The 23,889-nt window shown below is 35.9% G+C and overlaps 2 protein-coding genes across 2 annotated transcripts in view; one reads left to right on the top strand and one right to left on the bottom strand.

Moving 5' to 3' along the window:
* The window catches only part of LOC136257520 (uncharacterized), a 258,968-nt gene that overhangs the window by 16,142 nt on the left and 218,937 nt on the right, over positions 1 to 23,889 (top strand). The window lies entirely within an intron of this gene.
* LOC136261071 (uncharacterized) overlaps positions 1 to 23,889 on the bottom strand; it is a 49,101-nt gene that overhangs the window by 2,789 nt on the left and 22,423 nt on the right. Inside the window, exons 14-35 of the mRNA XM_066055068.1 lie at positions 23,437 to 23,736; positions 22,152 to 22,189; positions 21,261 to 21,383; positions 20,336 to 20,623; positions 19,496 to 19,766; positions 17,760 to 18,056; positions 17,037 to 17,354; positions 12,041 to 12,334; positions 8,859 to 10,928; positions 8,600 to 8,733; positions 6,577 to 6,924; positions 5,814 to 6,486; positions 5,565 to 5,761; positions 3,712 to 4,054; positions 3,406 to 3,657; positions 2,988 to 3,353; positions 2,775 to 2,927; positions 991 to 1,122; positions 804 to 926; positions 631 to 750; positions 459 to 578; positions 242 to 358 (exon numbers count right to left, since the gene is read on the bottom strand). Of these exons, the coding sequence (XP_065911140.1) occupies positions 242 to 358; positions 459 to 578; positions 631 to 750; positions 804 to 926; positions 991 to 1,122; positions 2,775 to 2,927; positions 2,988 to 3,353; positions 3,406 to 3,657; positions 3,712 to 4,054; positions 5,565 to 5,761; positions 5,814 to 6,486; positions 6,577 to 6,924; positions 8,600 to 8,733; positions 8,859 to 10,928; positions 12,041 to 12,334; positions 17,037 to 17,354; positions 17,760 to 18,056; positions 19,496 to 19,766; positions 20,336 to 20,623; positions 21,261 to 21,383; positions 22,152 to 22,189; positions 23,437 to 23,736 (7,077 nt within the window). The remainder of the gene's footprint in view (positions 1 to 241; positions 359 to 458; positions 579 to 630; positions 751 to 803; positions 927 to 990; positions 1,123 to 2,774; positions 2,928 to 2,987; positions 3,354 to 3,405; positions 3,658 to 3,711; positions 4,055 to 5,564; positions 5,762 to 5,813; positions 6,487 to 6,576; positions 6,925 to 8,599; positions 8,734 to 8,858; positions 10,929 to 12,040; positions 12,335 to 17,036; positions 17,355 to 17,759; positions 18,057 to 19,495; positions 19,767 to 20,335; positions 20,624 to 21,260; positions 21,384 to 22,151; positions 22,190 to 23,436; positions 23,737 to 23,889) is intronic.

Below are 23,889 nucleotides of genomic sequence, written 5' to 3'. Positions count from 1 at the left end.
TTAACATAGCCTGGGTGACAGTTTATATATTTATTGCTGCAAACATTATAAGACTAGCTATACAAAACATTTCAATATATATCTGATCCTTGAAACCAATTCCTGTACTAAAGTGAAGTATTAATTTTTATCAAAGTTGGTGAAAATTGTTGTGTCTGTACTGTACCACTAAAAATCATGTACATTGGTTTCATGCCTGTATGAGTTCTTTCATGGTATGATTTAAACTATTGTAGCTTACCTGAACATTCATTGTTCCTCATTACTGTACCAGGAGGACACAGACATTCAAAGCTACCATCAATGTTATTACACAGCATATTCTGTGTACATGGGAGGGTTAAGCATTCATTGATATCTAAACAAAAGACAACACTGAAGTGAAAACATACGCTAATAATAGATTAGAGGCCAATAAGCTGTAATGTATAAAGTTATTAATGAGCATCTCAATTTACCATTGCAAGTCCTGCCATCACTGTCCAATGTATAACCATTATTACAGGAACATATAAAACTGCCAACAACGTTAGTACAGTTTTGACTGCAGGCCCCATCAATATCACACTCATTAACATCTGTGCAAAATTAATAGCATCAATATGTGGGGAATTATAACACAGTTATTACCAATGCATGATACATTATCATTTTCTAAGAGAAATCCTCGCTGACAGCTACAAATTTCCATTCCACTAGCAGCACTACACAACTGACTACAGTTATGGCTTGTAGAACATACATCTGTAACTGTAATGTATCACACACTAATAATATATTTTAAATGAAGTATTATTACATACCATTACAAGTGATATTATCAGGATTCAGTACAAATCCTGTTCTACAGCTACAGCTAAATGATCCAATGGTATTAATACAATCTTGTTGACAGTTATCACTTTGCACAGCACATTCATTTATATCTGTAGAACAGAAGTACACAAACTTTAACATATACAATTTTGTCATTGGACAAATAGTAGTTACCTTCACAGAGTAATGAAGATGTTGAAGAGAACTGATAACCAGCTATGCAGGAACAGGTGAAACTACCAGCTGTGTTTACACACTCTTGTAGTTGTGTACAATTGTCAATGTCTTCCATACACTCATCAATGTCTGTGTACATGTACATGATGTATGGAATAAATCTTCAAACTGTATAAACACTGAGTAATGAAATACACAAGTACAAAAAAAAATTAGGTATTAAATTTAATTGCAATAAAGGTAGAGAAACTGCGAAATAAGGGAGTTCAACTACACTTGGAGATATGCAAGTGAACATTTAATAGCTACTGCAATCATGGGTATAGATTACTTGTTTGTTTACCTTTTTTTGTATAATTGATGAGCCAGCACATAATGTACCAACAGAATAATGTCAGACTTAATATTTTCATCTAATTACTGAAAAAAGAAGTGGCCATTACACAACATTTTCAGCTATTTTCAGCCCGTTACACAGCATTATAAAAGAAAAATATTACAAAAAGCATCTCTGCGATCAATCCAGACATGATGGAAAATAAAGATGATTTCTGTTGCAAAAAATAATAGGGAAGCCATCATGCACTATAGAAAATCAACACCTCACATTGTCAGTGAGAAGAAATGGGACACAAAGAAGGACAAAGATAAGTCCATGATGCATACATTGTATGTACATACTGTGGTATGCTAAAATGCACTTGTGATGGCAGGAAGGAAAGCGAGCGGGTGGGTGGGTGGGTGGGCCAGTAGACAGGCAGGTAGGCAGACAGGCAGGCAGACAATTTCATACACAGTTAATTACTTAACTCTACTTAATAAGGGATAGCACTTAACTGGTCATCTGGTTTTAGAATTAGTGCAACACTGACTTGGTTGTAGTTGAAGAAAACGCTGTTTGAGGAACCTGAGGAACTATGATTCACCATTGGCTTTGGCTTGTTCCACACCACAATTAGAGCAAGCTATGGTTTAGTTATCATGTACAGTGTGTGTGTGTACAAATACTATATATCCTGTTATCTACTGTCCTTTATATAAAGAAGATTTGATGCCATGCTACAAACATGCTCTAGGGGTGACAATAAATAAAGTAGAATGATGAAGAAAATGATGGGCGAATAATAATATCAGCGTAATTTTCTGCTTCATAAAATCCACACATGGCTTATTGTCAAGCAAAAGGCTTGCCACATCTTCACAAAAAAACTACCCCAACTCGTAGGACTCATCCACTGCTATGACAGCTTCCAAGACATCACTACAGGACAAAACATTCAAGAGACTGATGTAAGTAAAGGCCAGAAAGTAGCCAAAGAAAGCAAGAAGACAGTAGTAAAAAGTACTGCACGTATGTATGTAGATGACATTTTGTGAAGTTTACAGAGCTAAAGATCCAGGAGTAGACCTAGGGGGAGGTGCACCGGGAAGCAGGGATCTGGGTGTGCAGCCCCCCAAAGCTAAGGTGTTTCAAGACTGAAGTTTTTGATGTAGAGTAGACATGATAGAAATTAATTACGCTTTCTGATCCAGGGGGAGAGGGCACAGGGATCCCCTCCTTAAAAAATGTACACAAGATTGGGATACTCTAATAGAGAAGTCAGCCAAATATTATAATAGGACAGTCACCACATGTAACACTATTATGACCCTCCACTGCTGAGTATGAATCACTGATCCCTGATCAAAGTACCACTGGGATTACTATGAAGAACTTAACATTCACATTCACACAGTATTGAAACAGCTACCCACCCCTTCAACCTATACAATTTACATACCATCACATTTGGAGTCAATGGTGATGTATCCATCAGGGCAAGTGCACTCTGCACCAGACATTGGTGCAGGGTTGTCAGTGCATATCTGTCCTTCAAGGCAAGATGTTACAGCACAACCATCAGCATCATTTTCACAAAAGTCTCCTTCATAAGCTACATACACACACATACATGATACATAATGCAGATGTATTATAAATAAGCAATGTTTACCTGGGGGACATTCACAGTTCAGTACAATAAAAGGAAATTGAAGGTTTAAAACACCAGCTTCAGTACAACTTCCATTGTTCACACAACCACACAACTGCACACGAGGGTTGAATACAGATGACACATTTCTTGATCCTAAAGCCACAATCGTTATGTTTAACTCTTCAGACACATCTAATGGGATCCATGTAAGTACATAATCTTCATTTGACAGATTAGTGAGTTGCACATTTGAAGGTAATTCAAATTGCCCATTGACCATGATACTAACACTTATACTATCAGTAACCAGAAATGAGTATGTGGAGTTGATGCCAACTGTGGCCATAAACACTGCTGGAGCAGTTATATTGGGTGGAAAGGTGTCTGTGGAAGGTGACATAATGATTACACTAGCTACATAGTATCTATTTAGTACCTAATGTTGCAACTTGATCCATTGCTTCTTCTTCAAATTGCAGAGTATCCATGCCAACATTTGCATCACCAGTTTGTTCTACATCAAACAAACATTGTGGATTATTCCCACAGATTTCAACAAGACTGCTGTTTCCTTCCAGACTGGATCTAATTTCATCCAAAAATGGTGGTACATGGTCAGGATCTGAAAAAGTGGCTACGCCATCACCAGGAGTATATGTGAAAATGCTTTCATCTTCAGTGATTTGCCCTGAAAAAGTTTAGTGCAATTATTACATGAATATTACTATTACACTTGCCATACATGATTGTCCAAACACATGCTTTTCTGCATCAGATGAGTTAACTGATAACAAAGTGCCATTTCGGAAGATTAGGTCATCAGAAATGTTGCCATTAAATGTTCCCAACAATCCTTGTGCTGTGCTGTTAAATGTCGGAGGTAAACTAAGGACAAAACTGAGTATTCCATTTGAATAGTTTGCAGTGAGTCCAAATCCTGAAGGAAATTGCACTAACACAGAATTGTTTGCACTTCTCTCAAGGAAATAAGTAGATTCAGAAATGTTAGACCCAGTCATAGACAATTGAGTGGAAACATCACTTCCATTTGTTAGTACATCAAATTCTCCATTTGTAACACCCAACTAATAGGGAAAAACACGAAAAGTACATGTGATATCTTTAAAGAGGCCTGAGCCTATTATGTTTCTAAGGTTACTTTTTAGGCTTTTGAGCAATGCCCCAAAATTTTCCCTATAGTATGCTCATCAGTTTGCACTATACATCTTGACTGCTCTATTTTCAATAAAAAGTTCCAGTAAAATCAGCACATTCCTAACAACAAGTTTTTATCTTGTAAACATTAGCAATGTTCTGTGGACTTTGTGCTGATTACTGAGCTACGGTATTATGTTTGGCAACACCCAGTTGTCCTGGGGGTTGCTGACAAAACACTGTTGATGCCTTACTTTTATAAGACTTTGAAACACAGTATCTTATCAAACTTTGCATGGGCAAAATCAAAGGAAAATGTGTACTTTAAATTTCATAAAGTACACTTTAGGCTGGCAAACAGTGATTTGTTGCTCACAAAGAGTGCTTTATTGCACTGCAAAGAGTGCTTTAATCGTACATTAAAGCACTCTTTGCAGTGCAATAAAGCACTCTTTGTGGACAATAAAGCACAGTTTCCCACATGCTCTAGTGCAGGCTAATAGCCCATGGCACTAATTCCAGTGCAACTAATCACCCAAGCCAGTGAAGGCTGATAGCCCTCACCAAGCTGAGTGGTCAATTACCCCGCCAACACAATTCCTACAACTTGATTGCCATTATAGACATATCTAAATGCTTCGATGATGGGTGGAAGAAGGTAACGTTGTTGTTACTTTGTAAATGTTAATGGACAACTCCTGGAGATATCATGGAAATACTTCACCATGTGTCACAATAGAATCGATTGTGGGGTTTGACCAAAATCTGCCAAATACGCGATGAACGTCGATCTACTATGCCAAACTATGGTGAACTACGAGTGAGTTACTTTGTTATAAACTAGTTTGTGTGCATTCAGGCTGCTAATAATTTGTGCAACACGTGTTAATTATGAGTCCTAGTGCATGGTAAAGCTACACGACTAGAATTTCAATAAATCATCTGCCTTGTGCTTTATCAGCATCAAGGCCAAGCGGCGAGTGCTTTATTGTTCATATAGCACAATTAAGGCAATGCTTTAACATATATATATACATAAAATACAGTTGTTGGTCTAGCAGAACACTTCTTTCAGGTAATTAAACTGTACACTGTACTTTATGTTAAACTGTACTTTATGGAAAATGAGGTATAAAATTTTCATTTGATTAAAGTTCTGTAAAATAATACTTAGCAGCTTGCCTATAATAATACTAAGCAGTTTTCCTAAACTTATTCATACTATACAATGTACATTATATTCATTTGACTATAAAATGAGAATGGTAATTTCATGTTTCAGTGTCAATTTTACCTCTAGCTATATATACGTATATATAAATTTCCAAGAATAATAAAATGTACAAAAATGAGCTGAACTTTAGATTAATGTAACAATAATTGTGCTTTGTATACTAATATTATGCAAGTATCACTTAATTAGAACACAATATGATGTACCTGAACTGTAATGTCTTCATGTTGTATAGCAAAAGCAGAAAACACAGTGGCATTGGAGCTAGGTACTAAGGCAGTTCTACCCTGAAACTCTACATTGACCTCTCCCATAGTTCTCAATAGTACATATTCACCAATTCCATTGAAGGTGTATGTGAAATCATCAAGAGTAGTAAAGTGGGGATCACCCCAAAACCACCCTATCAAAAGTATATATGAGTACTTTAATTATATTCAAACATAGTCACTCACTTATTCTTGGTGGTCTGTATCTGGCACAATCATTTGGTGGCCGTCGTTCAGAATACAAGTTACATAATCCAACAAAGTCAGAGCAACAAAATGACTTTGGATTAAAATTGTTCTCTTCATATGATTCGATTGTACGTTCATCAAACAGTAATAGAGAACCTCCATCCATAGGATCAGTGATCAATGATCCAAACATAGATGATTCCAAAGTGTAACAACACTCCCTATCATTACCACGAGAAAATCTTAAAAGAAAGCACAATGTGTTAAATCTGGCTTGGAACCCAAAACGGCTTACAAAGAATCTACGGTCAAAGAAAGCTTGGGATATACTGCATGGACAAGATGTTGTGATACTGTCCAGAAAAGCTATGGATTGACCAAAACGTGCTATATCTGAAAGATACCACTGCACACACATTCGTCTTTGTTCTTCTATAACACTTTGAGAAACACTAATTTGATACAGCAGATTGCTATCTCTACATGCTACTTCATTGGCATTGCTTTGTCCAGTAAATGGATGGTTGATAAATGTAGTAGTAGAAGGTGAGTTGAATCCAATTGTAGGAAATGTAAATCTACCAGCCCACTCAATCAAATTGCATTCATATATAAAAAGTGCGTAGGATTCTTCCAAGTTAGTAATCACTACAGCCTGGTAAGTGTTGGTCTAAGAAGTTACAAAAATTACATTTGTGACACAAGTTAAGAATGTTGTGATTTACTGTGTCTAAAATACAGTAGTAGTACATATATGTACCTGTGCAAGGAAAGGATCATCATCCGAGGCACTGCTAGCACCATGAGGATAAGAGTGAACACCTTCCCACTCTGCCAATATCATAAAAGTTCCTGCAAAATCTGAAGACGTGTTGCGTTCTCTTATATAGCTACTGACATCATCTAGTAACTGGTCTCCATATGCACCAGTAGCTTGTAGTTGAAACACTTCATAAGATACATTGCCTTCTCTACGAATGTCATTATCAGTCCAATAAGGGGCAACCACATGGACATTTCTTATCCTACTGGTTGTGCCACCGGGGAATGGTTCAGGAATCCAGAATAAAAATGGCTGACCAAATGAGATTATTCCATTAGTCCCAACCTAAATATAATTATATGAAAGGAATAACAAAACACCAGTCATCATATTCACCACTAAACAAAAATTCTGATAATATTTAACAATTGCCAGAAAAATTTGGAACAGTAAGTTCAATTAGGTATAGAAATAAAAGTAGTGAAACAAGGAATGTCACCTACTGTACACCTGTGGATCAGGACAAATGATAGTGTGTCATGCGGCCAAGGAAAAGGCAGTGTATTTTGGTGCAGTGTGCATTTTACAGTAACCAAGACAATAATATTGTCACACCTTTATACCTCAGTAACGGTAAACAGAAATAACCCATTTTACTGCAATAAATCCCTTGGGGTGAGATATCTTCCATTCTAAATTAGTCTAGTGGTTACTGAGATATGCACCTTCAAAGTTTGTCTTTTTTTTCTTCTTCTGCTGTTAATTTTCTTTTCACAACACTGACAAAAATTGCCAAAAGCCCTATTGGATTGTTTTCAAATTTGGAGGGTATAAATAGCATATAATAGTGCATGTATCTTTCAATATTGGTAGAAATGGAGCAAAGTTACGAGTGATTTTCCAAAAGTGCAACTGCAATTTTTCTCATGCCTGCAGGGTAATATTGACAGAAACAACTTAACAGATAGGCTAGGTGATTGAAAGTACTGAGAGTATTAGCTAAGGAGATATAAAGCAAAAACCAAACATGTGGAACAAGCACACAGTCACTGAGAAGTAAAAAAATAAAAAGTGCACAAAAATGACAAAATAACAGGGTTCAAACCAGGGACCTCCACTCTTGTACACATGAGCCCTTTACCACTGTTGTCAGTTGCTCAACTCGCCTACTTTATAAATAGAAGTTCTAGTTTGCTGTACCAAAATATTTATAATTTCATAGATGTATCTATGGAAACTCTAGATTGTCACGTTGTAGAACATTCTATACACATTGTATTATAAGTGCTCAAAAAATGTGCACTCTATTAGAGTACTACTATGTATTGAATGAAATTCCACATGTACCATGTACAGACAACACTAGTGTCACAACGACCTAATATCCTTAGCTACATCATACTGTACATAAATTAATATTTCTAAGAACATTAACTGGTCCCAATATGGCTGCTTTCTGTAATGTGGCAAAAACAACTTCACTGAAAGCTACAACAACTATGTATTACTGCTACTACTACAGAGGTGCTAAAAATTATGGAGGTGGATGAATTTACAAAGTGTCCAGGTATGATTTGCCTTTGTCTGGAGTTGGTAGAATGGTATCGTGTGACATGGTGTGCAATGGTTTGACATGTGATGATGATTACTCTGAGATAGAATGATGGAGCTAGAGGTTATTAAAAAGTTGGCTATTTACTGTACACTACTGGGATTGGTTAGTTTGATAGCCGGACCAAAAATCAGCACATATTGCTTCTCGATATTTCTTTTGAACCACTGCAATAGTGTAGTGTGACTGTGTAAACAATTTAGTGTAAGTGTTATACTGGTGTGTTCTTGTAACAACATTTCTAAATTCAGCTATTTGCTCCGTTGGTAAACAATACAATTCATTTTCTAGGAAAATTAGATGTTAATTTTTTAAACTACTGTAGTATGCTTATGTACAGTATCTCATTCTCATTGTTATGCCATATCACATGAATTAGATGAGTATCAATGCAATATACAAACTTACGAATGCTAAAGTGTGAACCTCTGAGCCAAAAGGAAATCCTAAAGGCAATGAAATTGGTTCTGAAGCTGCATCTGGACCATTACGATTTGTAATATATCTTCTATTATCACCAAATTCCAGAAATCTTAAAGGACCTGTTAGTGAAGAATTATGATTGATAAATTCTCATGGGTTTGTTATTACTACTAGCTACTTACAGTAAATGGGTAACACAAATGCAATTTCCTATAAGCATGTTGACATAATATGATTAACATACCAATAGGAGTTGGTGAAGGTGAAATAATACTAGTAGAAACAGCTGTGGTGGGAGGTATTGTAGTTATAAAGGGTGTAGATGATGAGACCATTGTCGTAACTGGCGTAGGTGATGCTATCACAGTTGTAACTGGTGTAGATGGTGTTGTAACTGGTGTAGATGATGATACCACAGTTGTAACTGGTGTAGATGATGATACCACAGTTGTAACTGGTGTAGATGATGATACCACAGTTGTAACTGGTGTAGATGATGGTACCACAGTTGTAACTGGTATAGATGATGGTACCACAGTTGTAACCGGTATAGATGATGGTACCACAGTTGTAACCGGTATAGATGATGGTACCACAGTTGTAACTGGTATAGATGATGGTACTACAGTTGTAACCGGTATAGATGATGGTACCACAGTTGTAACTGGTATAGATGATGGTACCACAGTTGTAACCGGTATAGATGATGGTACCACAGTTGTAACTGGTATAGATGATGGTACCACAGTTGTAACTGGTATAGATGATGGTACCACAGTTGTAACTGGTATAGATGATGGTACCACAGTTGTAACTGGTATAGATGATGGTACTACAGTTGTAACCGGTATAGATGATGGTACCACAGTTGTAACTGGTATAGATGATGGTACCACAGTTGTAACTGGTATAGATGATGGTACCACAGTTGTAACTGGTATAGATGATGGTACCACAGTTGTAACTGGTATAGATGATGGTACCACAGTTGTAACTGGTATAGATGATGGTACCACAGTTGTAACTGGTATAGATGATGGTACCACAGTTGTAAATGGTATAGATGATGATACCACAGTTGTAACTGGTGTAGATGATGATACCACAGTTGTAAATGGTGTAGATGATGGTACCATGGTTGTAACTGGTATAGATGATGGTACCACAGTTGTAACTGGTATAGATGATGATACCACAGTTGTAACTGGTGTAGATGATGGTACCACAGTTGTAACTGGTATAGATGATGATACCACAGTTGTAAATGGTGTAGATGATGGCACCACGGTTGTAACTGGTATAGATGATGGTACCACGGTTGTAACTGGTATAGATGATGGTACCACGGTTGTAACTGGTGTAGATGATGGTACCACGGTTGTAACTGGTGTAGATGATGGTACCACAGTTGTAACTGGTGTAGATGATGGTACCACAGTTGTAACTGGTGTAGATGATGGTACCACAGTTGTAACTGGTATAGATGATGATACCACAGTTGTAACTGGTATAGATGATGGTACCACAGTTGTAAATGGTATAGATGATGATACCACAGTTGTAACTGGTGTAGATGATGATACCACAGTTGTAAATGGTGTAGATGATGGTACCATGGTTGTAACTGGTATAGATGATGGTACCACAGTTGTAACTGGTATAGATGATGATACCACAGTTGTAACTGGTGTAGATGATGGTACCACAGTTGTAACTGGTATAGATGATGATACCACAGTTGTAAATGGTGTAGATGATGGCACCACGGTTGTAACTGGTGTAGATGATGGTACCACGGTTGTAACTGGTGTAGATGATGGTACCACGGTTGTAACTGGTATAGATGATGGTACCACGGTTGTAACTGGTGTAGATGATGGTACCACGGTTGTAACTGGTGTAGATGATGGTACCACAGTTGTAACTGGTATAGATGATGGTACCACAGTTGTAACTGGTATAGATGATGATACCACAGTTGTAACTGGTATAGATGATGGTACCACAGTTGTAAATGGTATAGATGATGATACCACAGTTGTAACTGGTGTAGATGATGGTACCACGGTTGTAACTGGTATAGATGATGGTACCACGGTTGTAACTGGTATAGATGATGGTACCATAGTTGTAACTGGTATAGATGATGGCACCACAGTTGTAACTGGTATAGATGATGGTACCACAGTTGTAATTGGTGTAGATGATGGTACAACAGTTGTAACTGGTGTAGAAAATTCTACCATTGTTGTAATTGGGGGTGTAGCTGTTGTAAAGGGTGTTATAGCTATTGAAGATGTATTTGCTGAAGATTCTATTCAAAGATAAACAAAAATTCAAGTATACACAAACTCATATGCATACAGGTTAGAGACCTAGCGCAAGGATCTTTGTGGACTTAAAAAATCAAGGTGAAACTTTTGTTTTAAAAATTAAAACAAAACAAAAAGATTTGAGGCAGTGGTCTCTTACCAACTTAAATAATGGGGCACTAAATTGGTGTATATGTAGGTGGAGTCATTATTGTGGGATTGATTGGATGCAATGTCAATTCAAAATCATCAGACAGTGTTAAAGTATATGTACTGTGAAACCAAAATTGGCGGATATCTAACTTAGCAATTAATCACTGCTTTTGAAAGTTATATGCTTGGATAAGAGTAGGAAAGCAGTGATAGTGCCAGCTGACAAAGAAATTATATTATTTAAATACACATGCAATGGTATCAAGTAGTAATGTTTAGTAGGCTTCAACTTTAAAATGAATGGTGCACATCAAAATACTGCCATAAAACCATCACAGAAATACACATCATACATGATGAAAGGTACTTTTACAGAAGAGTCTCATTATCAAATGATTCAAATCCTCTGTTAAAAACAAGGAAACACTTACAAATTTACAAAAGGCTGACTATTGAACTTAAAAATATATAACCAAAATCCAATTTTTGGTATGTCTGCCAACTTGCATGCCAGACCACATTGCAAGGTTAGAAGCTAAATGAAGCTTATAACCAGTTCACGTGAACACCATAATAACAAACTCAACTGTGGCATGTGCCTCTTCATATTCTGATGAGTGCCTTGCCTTTCCTTTTATCTTCAAAATATATGATTGTACTCTACTTCATGCAAGGAAACCATACCAAGGTGTTAATTTCTGTATCATACTTAACCTTACATTATTATAATTGTAATATTGTTCACCAAAGAACTGCATAAGAATGCAGCTACAACAATAACTATATCTATTATGTTGCTACAACAAACTTAATACCTATCAAGCATGCATGTTGTTTATACATTATTCATAGTATAATGTGTGGGAAGATACACATAAAAGACTGCTGCCAACTTATGCACAAATCTCTTAAATATTCAAGCTACGTAAGGTGAACCATACAAATATTATTATATCTTTACCTAAGAAATCCAAAATTAATGTATCACTTGAAGTGGTACCATTTATGTTTACCAAACAGACTAGAAGTCTGCCATTATCAAAGGGAGTCAATTCTTCCAGTGTGAAATTTGCACTGTACACTGCTGAGTTACCAACTATGATGGGATCTACATCTTCAAATGCTTCCAGTGATAATATTGATATATCCACACTGCTTGTGATACCCCTCACTGTTGTTGCATTACACTCCAGTGTGAGTGGTTGTCCAGAAATCTGATCAGTTACAGCTATCAAATTTACCACAGGACTTGGAACTGTTAGAACAAAGAGTGAACATACGGTAACAGAGTTATACACTGAAATGGTAAGCATTTAGTCCTAAGCACACACACATACAATATGCGGAACAGGCCTTAGGGAATCATGCTCCAAATTTTCACCATTATTTTTATTCCGAATTTCTCCCAAAAAGTTCTCACTATGCTCTTATTAATTCTAAAATGTCTTCATTATTCTCAAAACTACAACAATATTTTTAAATATCAAATTTTCAAAAGAAATCTTGACTCACAATTGAAGATGCATAACAAAATTTTGGAGCAGTAATAGTGCCGTTCTATTAGACAGAAAAGTTTGCTTCTAGCTGGAAAAAATACTTAGTCACCATTGCAATATATTTATGCTTAGTAAATTGAAAATTTACAAGGAAAGGCAAGGAAGTAAAATTGAAGTAGAAACTACCCTTTGAACTTTTGAAGTATATTTTATTTTCGATGTAGGAATGTAATGGTATTATGAACCTTGTTCAGAGATGCCACAAAGTCAAAATGTGACTAGAAAAGGATGGAAAGCCAGTGATCATGGCCACATGGCCTCAGGCCATGATCACTCTGATCAAGATACTCTACAAAGCCGGGCTGAGTGTTCAACTAAATGTGGCACTGCATCATCAGTATCAAACACAGTAGTTGTAAGAAGGTACACTATATGGAGTTAAGTTTTCAGAGAGTTCAAAGTGAAATAGGGTCGGAGGGAATGTATAATGACCATCCCAGCAAAACCAGACTAACTTTAGCTCCCATTGAACTCAATAAAAATTTATCTACATACAGTAGGCAGTGAATGATTTTATTACACAAACCTTGGTTACCATTAGGGTTGATGTCGGGTTCAACTATCATTTCTTCTTTACTACATAGGTGTAGTTCTGTTATACCAACTGACTCACATTTATAGGAAAAAAACTGAGGGAGGTAGACAGCATGTACCAGCACAGCATAGTGGTTCCATTCTACATTCCAATTACATATACTAGGTTCAATTCCTGAAATAGGCTAGAGTCTATTATACTCCAAAATTTGCATATTATGTTTTTTGGAATTTCCCCAATTTTCTGCCTATTATGCTTATTTTTATGCTTTACAGAAATGCATTATGCTTTTATTGTGTGTTTGTTTTCTTTGTGTAGAGCAGATCTGGTGCAGAGAAGTTTTTCATATGATACAATGTAAATGGAGAAGTGTCACTTCAACTGCAACATACAAATAATAGCAATAACTTGAAATTACAGTAGATGTGTTCCAGAGTTCGTTCTATTAGAGCAGGGGGTCTAGGGGCATATCTATAGTCCCTCAGAAGCTATAGACATTTTATTGTCTAATATCTTTGTAGTTTGTATGCAAATAAAATATTATGCATCGATCGTTTCTGCTTGATCTTCTGAGTTATAGCAATTGGCATTCAAAGGACAGCAACTGCTCAGTATAATATGTAACTTGCATTAGCATCACCATGCCAAGAACATATTAGCCTCCTGGTGATAAGCTCGTAATGGTTCTCATTATATCTGTTGCATGCGATGACTGTTCTATTAGAGTGTTTGACTGTTCTATTAGAGAATCTCAACCTTTTTGAAATACTTTCCTGGTTTGATATTAACCTCAGTCTCACTCCAGACCTCATGCACTATTTTCAATGTCCATACATTCACTAGCTATCTGACTCAACACTTACCTTATTATCATCAAAGCTTCTATTGTATTGCTTTCCAATCGAGCTTCCAATAATCATAATCATCATAAAAATTATCATATTTTATTCAAAATCAGACAATGAGACATATTATATAATACCTAATACCATACCTGTTTCACTGCCCGTACAAAAGTCTCAATAGTAGCAGTGAAATTTATCCCATATTTCACTGACAGCAGTGAAAAAGTTGTAATTGCAATTTCATTGGCTAGAATTTATGTTAACAATTAGTGTTGACACATGTTTAGTACATAGTGACAAATTGCGTACATAGCAACGCTAATGCACAGCATGCGTATATGCAGCGAGTATGGTATTAACTGGGAATAGCATGGGTAGCAGTGAAATTAGGGATAAATACCACTCTTGTTGTATTGGAAATGGTAAATTTCCAATACAACACTCATGGTATTTATCCCAAATTTCACTGCTACCCATGCTATTACTAGTACAAATTCAATGATTGAAGCTCAGCTATACTGCTTTGCCATGCCTTGGTGCTAGTTGGAACATGACCACATGTGTCCTTAAAAACTCAAACCCACGAGGGGTGTAAACATGTAGCTAGTTCTGCATTTTTCTGCACGTTATCAGGATTCATTTCACCATTCAAAACAGGTTAACCCTTGACTTTGTGACAGTTATAGCAGAAGTTATACTTATTATGGTGGAAACTTGCCCATTATGCTCCTAATTATACTCCATTATTCCAGCATTATGCTTTATGCTTTTCATCCCCTACAATGCCAAAAATTATGCTGGCATAATTGATGCAAGCCTATCCTCAAACTACCACAGCTTGTATTTTCATTTGACTACATAGCCACTTCTACAAATGAAGCTTTGTATCCCCTACCTGTTCTACATAACAGTGCAGTCATTCCCTTAGAGCATTCAGTTACATTAAAGTCATCCTGTAAAGAGTTCAGCTGCAAAGAAGTAATATTGTAGAGAGTTCAGCACCATTACAAGTCACATTGAAGAAAGTTCAGCTACAGTATGTTACAAGTCACCCAGTAGGGAGTTCAGCTACATTACATGTCATCCTGTAGAGCGTTTATCTCCATAAGAAGTCACTGTGTAACAAAAAGTCACCCTATGGAGAGTTCAGCCACATGAAGTGTCATCCTGTTGACAATTCACGTTTACAACAAGTCTCAACATAGAAAATTAAGCAACAAACAATTCACAATGTCAAAAGCTCAGCTATTGTAGAGAATTCAGCCACATAACCAACATGTCATCTGTAGAGACTTCAGCTACAAACAATTCACCATGTATATAGAGAATTCAGCTACATTTAGGGTTCAGCTTCTTAACAGGTCATATAGAGTAGGCCTGAGCCTATTATGCTCAAACTTTTACCTATTATTCTTACCAGGATTTCCCAAAATTTTCACCCATTACTCTTTTTTTCTTGTTATTCCAAATTAATTCTCTGTAGCTAGTCACTTACAGTAGTTTTCAAGATGCTGATCTAAGTAGTTTGCCAGAATTGATTAATGGGAATAAATGAAGTGCTCCATCTTACACATCATTAATTTTTCTAGCCATAAGTAGTTGCAACAGACTTAGAATAGCTACAGTATTTGCAAACTGCAGCATTAGTTAAAGTGTTTTAAAATTATTGGTGTATTAAAGCTATGGTTATAGCTACATACTAATTTTGATAGAAATGATCAAGACTTGAAGAAGATACACTGGTATTAGATGTACAAGTTTCAGAATTGCAGATAATCATGCAGTTGAATCCCTGATGCTGGCTGCAGATTATTAACATGAAATGATCTGACTGCTCTACTAAAGTATTTGAGCGTTCTGTTAGAGTATATCGATCTTTTAGAAGCTTTCAGCTCCTTTTCAGCATAATAATGTCAGCTATATATCACTCTTAGTAGCTTAGCTCTTTCTTCTGGTTAATCAAGAATAGACATGCCCCCAATTATTCCTGTAAACATCTGATAATTTTAAATTTACGTCTTTAACCGTCCAATTATTCTGGAATTATTCTCATGAAATTGGTGATCTATGTATTATTCTCAAAATTATGCCGGCATAATAGGCACATGCCTATTGTAGAGAGTTCAGATACTATACCAGCCACCCTGTAGAAAGTAAACTATGTTTCAAGCCACCCTGTAGAGAGTTCAGCTACAAACAATTGACCCTCCGTTGATACAGTAGTTCACTATGAACAAGTCACCTTGCAGAACATTCAACTGCAAATAAGTCACCCTCTAGAGTTTAGCTACACAAGTCTCGCTGTATAGAGTTCAGCTAAAATACAAGCCACCATGTAGAGAACTCAGCTACATACAAAGTCAGCCTGTAGAGAGTTCAATTACATCACAAATCTCCCTATGACACAAGCCACCCTTTTAAAAATTTTGTTACATATTAACATTGATTACACAATTTCAAACAGACCATACAAATTTAAAAGTTTCCATCTTATTTCTGCATGAAAGAAAGAAGAAAAGTAAAAAAGAAGCCCCAAAGCAAGCCTATGGCCGGCTTTGGGATTTACAGTTACAAAAGAAAAGATATCTTTACCAAAACAGCCAAGCTTCGATGAAAGGGTGTGCTCGCCCAAAAAAGTCAGGTTGAAAAAAGTTGTGCAACCGGTTAAGAAAAGGTTGCAATGATGTTAATGCCAAGGGTGCACCCCATCCCCCTCCAAAAAGCCAGGATGATGAGCCATTACAAATGATGGGCATTAACATCATTGCAGCCATTGTTTAGCCACCACTTTTGATTCACAACTTTCCGTCCTGGCCTTTATAGGGGAGCTGCACTCTTTTACACAGCTTGGCTGTTTTTGGTATAGATATACTAAACGACAATTGGTTCTCTGTTGAATTTATAGCCATATAATACCGTGTTATCTTACAATTATCATTTTCTACCAATATGTTAATATTTAATCTAGAACTATGAAAAATTTATGTCACATGTGTAAAGTGTACTTGCACTTGTACTTACTAATAAGGTTTTGGAGTTCCACAGACAGTGTATCAACATCTTCACCAATCATTACATCACAAGTGTACACTCCTTCATCACCTTCCATCAGATAGTCAAATTGAAGGATTGTTGTGTAAGTGTTACCATCAGAAAATGTTGGAATAATGGACACTCTATCATCCTCTATTATAACCCCATCAGGTCCCACCCAGGTAAGAGTTACTTCACTTGTGTCTGTAGTAGTAGCTGTTGTTACTGAACAAACAATGTCCTGCATTTCACCAACAGTTGCTTGCATGACTCCAGATGGTTGCAGTGTAATTGTTTGAGTAAATTCTATAAGACAAATCTGTATGTTAAATGTATTATTCTATTGTAGACGTTACTTAATCAAGCATTGAACTGAATTTGCCATAGGAGTTAGAAATAAAAAATTAATTGCAGAGAAGAAAATAATGAAATTTGAAGCATTAATGACAAATTTAGTAATGATGATGCTGTAACAAGATATTCCTAGTCCTGGTACTTTCTCTGACTAACAAGGGACTTATTAAACAGTATTTACAGCATTTGAATGGATAATAATTAGAATAGCTACTTTGGTATAAATATGCAAGGTGACTAGCTAAGAGATGCAATGTACACACCCATGCAGGATATACAGGCATTGCCTTTACATCGTTAACAAATTATAATAATAACTAAACATGTTTGATCTTATTGCATAATTCATACACATACCTGATACTCGTAAGTCATATGGTTCACTGGTGTACTCCACACCATCAATGATGATAGAGCAATTTAATATTCCACTGTCAGTTACTTCTATTTCAGTGATGTTAATAGTCTGTTCCACTTCCATGTCAGCAAAACATCCAGTAGAACAAGCCCAAATAAAATCACTATCATTAAATGTCAGTGTAGAGTTGACCTCACAGGTGAAAGTGATGTCGGATCCAATCAGGTGTTCAAAAGTATTATTACCATCATCAACAAGGTTACCAGGAGGATCACTTACAATGGTAACAATGATATCTGTGTATTAAATGCAAGATTGTGTAATAACAATTTGCAGCTTCAGTTTTACATTTTAAGAGAACTTTTACAGTAGCTTCTAGTGTTTCTGACAGCTTTTATTCTTCTAAAAATGCATAGCTACAGAAACTAGCTAGCAACTTTTGTCAATGCCATCATTAAGTAGCATTAGTTACACTGCTATAAATACAGTATAGTGATTCTAGTAATTTTGAATTGTCGCAGACTTCAGATGCAGGGGCCTGGAAGTAACCCTCCCCCTCCAGCAGTTGACTATAAAGATCCAACAATTGACAGCAAAGACCAAACTCACCACATTTCAATGAAGAAGTGGTGAAATGGTAAACCCTAAATTAGTTAATCATAGTTTCATCAATTTCAGTGTCTAAAGTATTTTTTTCTCACAAAACCACCTTATAGTATTTTCAACATCTTAAACATGCGTCTAGGAATATTATATTGTTGCTATCTTTTAATTTGCTCCAGTTATACTTCCAGAGAACCCTATAGCAAGCCCTGCAGTCTGGATAATGGTAAACTTAGGATTTTTCAGAAATGAAAGTGACAGCTAGTTTCAAGATACTGCATATACTAAAGTTTTAAATCACTGATCACTGATAAATACTAGGGGTGCAACAATGCATCGATATATCGATATACTACAATATTTTCTATCACAATACAATACAGTATGTGTGATGAAACATATCAATATATTGCTTATTGCAATATATTGCTGTGTCACAATATATTGCATAATATTGCAGGGTTGTAATGGGCTGTGGCTTGTAGATAATTAGCCTATTCAGCTGCCACCCTCCTGGAAGGTGGGCATCAAAGCCACCAGAATGTAGCTGTTTTAGAAGCCACATATCCTAAACAAACAGTGCTGGTTGTAGTACTGCCTATTTGTACTGTAATACCTATTTAATAACTGTTGTCCATTATAAGCAGCTTTTGACTGGTGGGTGTACACCACATGACACTAATGCTATCTGCTGTATCTTATGAAGCTTATTTCCATGAGTTAAATACACAAGTATAGCACTTTAACAACGCTAAAGGCCGTAATCCGAATATTGTACTACAGCAAAATATTGCAATATTTTAAAAGGCAATATGCAATATGATATTTACCAGTATTGTTGCATCCCTAATAAATACATAATTTTATGGATAACTTTGTTAAGTGAATAAAGAGGAATTTGATAATTTACAATAAGTTCTGTGTACTACATTTACAACATTTGTGAGTTGTCCCATAAAATATTAAATTGTGTTACCAGTATTCATCATCATATTTCTGATGAATAATTCTTAGTAATTCACCACAATTTTGTTTAGCATTGAGTGAAAGTATATTATTATGGTATAAGTATGTATGTTCATATTATGTACACATATACAGTGTGTAGAACAGTAGATGAACCATTACACACCTTGTTGAGTAGTACTAAATATCCACATTCCGAGATTACCCACATTGCTGGTCCTTGTAATACCAATGATCTCTGAAGTCCCTGATCCTGGGATGTTGAAGAAGTTCTCTCCATCACCAGCATCATATCCAGCAGTTGCTGCATTCCCACCAAGTCCATTTGTTCCACCAGAATCATCACCAGTAGTCCATTGTATCAGTCCATCAGCATACAGGAATATTATAAAAGACCATACTCCATCAGTAGCAAGCACACATTGAAATGTGTTCCTCTACATACAAATAAACACAAAATATAATTTAGATATAAAGTCACAATCATATACCAAAAATGGCTAATCACAGTATACAGTATGTTGTGTACAGGGTGTATACACAGTGTATATAATGAATAGGTTAGTACTGGTTTCTGTCTTATATATATATATATATATATATACCTGTTTTCCATAGACGTACATGCATGTATGCACACTGTTCTTATATTATTGCAAGCAGTAAGTAAATTACGTTCAACACCTGAACTACACCGAGGTTTTCATGTGGTTTCTGTCAATAAAAAGTATGTTTAATGGTGAACGGAGCTGATTTCTAAAACATTTCAATACACCTATAAAAGGCTAGAAATAAGAACTACTTGAGTCCAGTAGTCAAGTCCATTAAATGGATGCACCCAATAATAAAACTGTTTTTAAAGCATAAAATTGGTTTAAGCCTAACTATGAAGATTTACAACTGGTAAATGATGCACTACAACAAAAGTGTTTCAAGCAAGTACAATAACCTTCAGTTTTGCAGCTCCATATTTAACACATTGTATAAATTATGCATGTACAATTACCCGGTCAGTTCTTTGATTATAGTAGCCAATGGAATCCCATGTAGCTATCACTAAGTGAGTTGGAGAAAATGACATAGACAGTCCATTTTGTATTTCACTAGAAGCTCTTTGAAGTAAAGTAGCACTTGTGGTCTCTCGAAAAAACACGTTTCCACTCCCATTTATTCTGGTGTCTGCGTCAGCCCAATATGGAGCAATCACTGCTTGATCTGTACCATTTCTAGGAAATCTGGTAGGATTAAACTGACTGAAACTATTTTCCAAAGTGATTTTTCCATTGTTGTTGACCTGCACAATGTAATAATCAACAATCACTAGCTAGAAGCTACTGATTATATGTACTACATGTCCACTAGAACATTTCATAAATAATTTTAAAAATTGCTTTGCTCATGCTATATATACCAATAATAAAGCAGTCAGCACTTTGCCTTGATTCTATATAAATCACTCAGCCTTGCCTCATGCTTTATTAGCATCATGGCTGCATGCCTTGCACTTTATTCAAAGCACTTGCAGCATTATATATATACTAAAATATGTGAGACATAAGGAAACATTTACAGTTGAGCCTCAGTTATCCAGACCCCACTTATCCAGATTCTTGGTTAACTGAACTATAGAAATGACTGCTCTGTTAGAGTAGTGACATTTCTATTAGGATAGTTGATAATACTGAAATTTTCAAAAATGTTCTTTGTGCTACTTTTAAGATTATTTTACACACAGTTTCAGAGATACAGACTTGTGGACCACCCCTGGGCCCAAGGAGTTAGGGTAACTGAGTTTCCACTATACTGGTACTTTCTAAAGATAGAAAAGCTTTGCCTGTGTTTCTACAGGAAATTATGCAAAATTATATTATTGATTCAAATAAAAGATGTGAAGTCACTACAGTACTGCAATTACATCATGATTCACTTACAAACAGTCTTCTGTAAGTTTGGTCAAAAAAGATGAAATCTTCTGTCAAGTTAACTGGTGGTGAGGAACCATCAAGGGTTGGTCCTACTATACCATCACTTGTATCAAACCCAAATGGGTAAAACTATTAGTAAAAATGAAAATTCACCATAACACTTCAAAGAATTGAGACACATCAATACATGTACTATGTACAGTAGCTGTAGACATGCAAGGAAATGCACAGTCATTATTGATCATTGCAGACTATCCATGCAAATCAAAAAATATTTGTGAGTGCTAAATTTGTTCGCATAAATGGGTCCAATGCTTACACTACTGTATATGTCTTCACTCTGCCAGCATTATACATACAGTTCTTTCATCAGTTCCAGCTTACTATACCTACCAAACTATTGCTTACTACAAATTTTCAATAATAGTTATGTCAGTGTATTAAATAAAATAGATAATTTAATGCTTTAAGCCTTCAGTTATGATAAATTATTATGTACAGAGTTCAGCTACGTAGCAAGCAACCTGTAGAAACTTCTGCAAAGTTACAAATATAACCCAGTAGTAGAAATTATTATAAGTTACTATGTAGTGAGTTCAGCTAAATTGGTAGATATTTCAGAAGTTACAAACTACTACTGGGGATCATTGATTACTTTCAGGATTGTACAAAAGGGAGGCTGTAAATTCATCTTTATGCTTAAAAAATGTTGACTATACAGTAGTTGCACCATAATATTACAAGGAATTAATCTAGGGTTATACTGCCTAGCTAGTGGTCATGTGTTAAGTACCCACAAATAAATTCAGTAATTGTTGCACTGCAAGAGTATGTTGCTAACTGTATTTTATGTAATGATCTAAACACACACATACATTGATATACATATGTACATACCTCAGATAAGCATGTTGCCATTTCTGGATTACAAATCACTGAAAAAAAAAATTATAACATAAAGCTATGTTTATAATTTGTATGCAACATACTGTGCTACACATGATATTGTATATAATGATATAAACTGTAATTGTATTGTTGTCACAAAAGAATTGCTTAAAAGTGCATGCTACTAGCATATGTACAGCAACAGTTATATGTGACTGAGTCTGGGAAAAACCGGTCTTATCACCCATGACAGCAGATTTGCTTTTTCACTAAGAACACACAACTACATGAATAAACTATCACTCAATTTCACAATCAAGACTCAAGTGGTCTGCTTCCGCTGGCTACTTTTTTCATGCACAGTGGCGATCCGTATGAGCGGTCAAAGACCTGTGCTGTAAATGTGCTTTTGTTTTGATACCTGAGTGGCTCATAACTTGGCCTCATTCATCCTTATGCCTTCCTTTTTAATTTTTCAAAACAGTCTCTTGCCTGATTCCAGCCCCCGCCACCCACCCCTTTGGAGCTTGCCTAGTAAGTTAAAAACTATCTAAAATGGCTGCAAACTTAAGTGTTGGCTACTTCTACTGTTGATGCTCTTGAAGGTAAGTAATTGGTGTAAAATGTGTGAAAAGTTGTTGCACATAGCTTCTACCGTTGGCAAGCTATAACACACTGAATGCTTAAAACTGGCATTTCTCAATTTTAAATAGGCAATAAGACCGGTTTTCCCAGACTGGGTTACATATATTATTGTTGCTAAACAAGACACTGATAAACACCTAGATACATTACACCAATGACCTATGTACAGGTGTATACACACTATTTATACATTATTCATAGTAGAATGTGTAGGCAGATAAAAACTGCTGCCAATTTGTATACGTATATACTAACTTCAAACAAAGGTGAAACATACCAATACATATAATTATGATTTTATCTTTACCTAAGACATCTAAAATTAATATATCACCTGAAGTGGCACTATTAATATTAACCAAACAGACTAGAAATCTGCCATTGTAAAATCTCTACCTAATAGTTGGTTAGCTTTCTTATCACTGCTGAGGATTGAGAGTGAAATTTAAGTCCAACATAAATTATTCCTTATACCACTTCTTATGCAGTGAAATCCATCCACACCAAATCAAGCCCTGAACCATATTTTTGTGTATTATTACATGCATACCTGTTAGAACATGAGATAGTGTATGCAAATATTAGATATACAATGCAGTACATATCAACTGTCTATACATCTTTAGGGAGACAGATTTACACTCCTCACCTAGGACATCCAAAGTGATTGCATCACTTGCTGATGAGGTGGTACCATTAATATTTACCAAACAGACTAGAAATCTACCATTATCAAATGGAGTCAATTCATCCAGTGTGAAAGTTGCACTATACACTGCTGAGTTACCAACTATGATGGGATCTACATCTTCAAATATTTCCAGTGATAATATTGATATATCCACACTGCTTGTGATACCCCTAACTGCTGTTGCATTACACTCCAGTGTAAGTGGTTGTCCAGAAATCTGATCAGTTACAGCTCTCAAATTTACCACAGGACTTGGAACTAACAGATTAAACAATAACAGGTATCACATGATTATAGATGAAGTCGTTGAGAAAGCTGGTGCATCACACTGTGTGCATGTTGGCAAGAAGAACAAATGCAATTTTCATGCCTGTATAGCTCCCTGGTCTTTCTTCAAAGAACACCATTTTT

Source organism: Dysidea avara, chromosome 1 (genome assembly GCF_963678975.1).
Source record: "Dysidea avara chromosome 1, odDysAvar1.4, whole genome shotgun sequence".
In the NCBI taxonomy this organism is placed as follows: domain Eukaryota; kingdom Metazoa; phylum Porifera; class Demospongiae; order Dictyoceratida; family Dysideidae; genus Dysidea; species Dysidea avara.
This window is presented reverse-complemented; position numbering and strand designations above follow the sequence as displayed.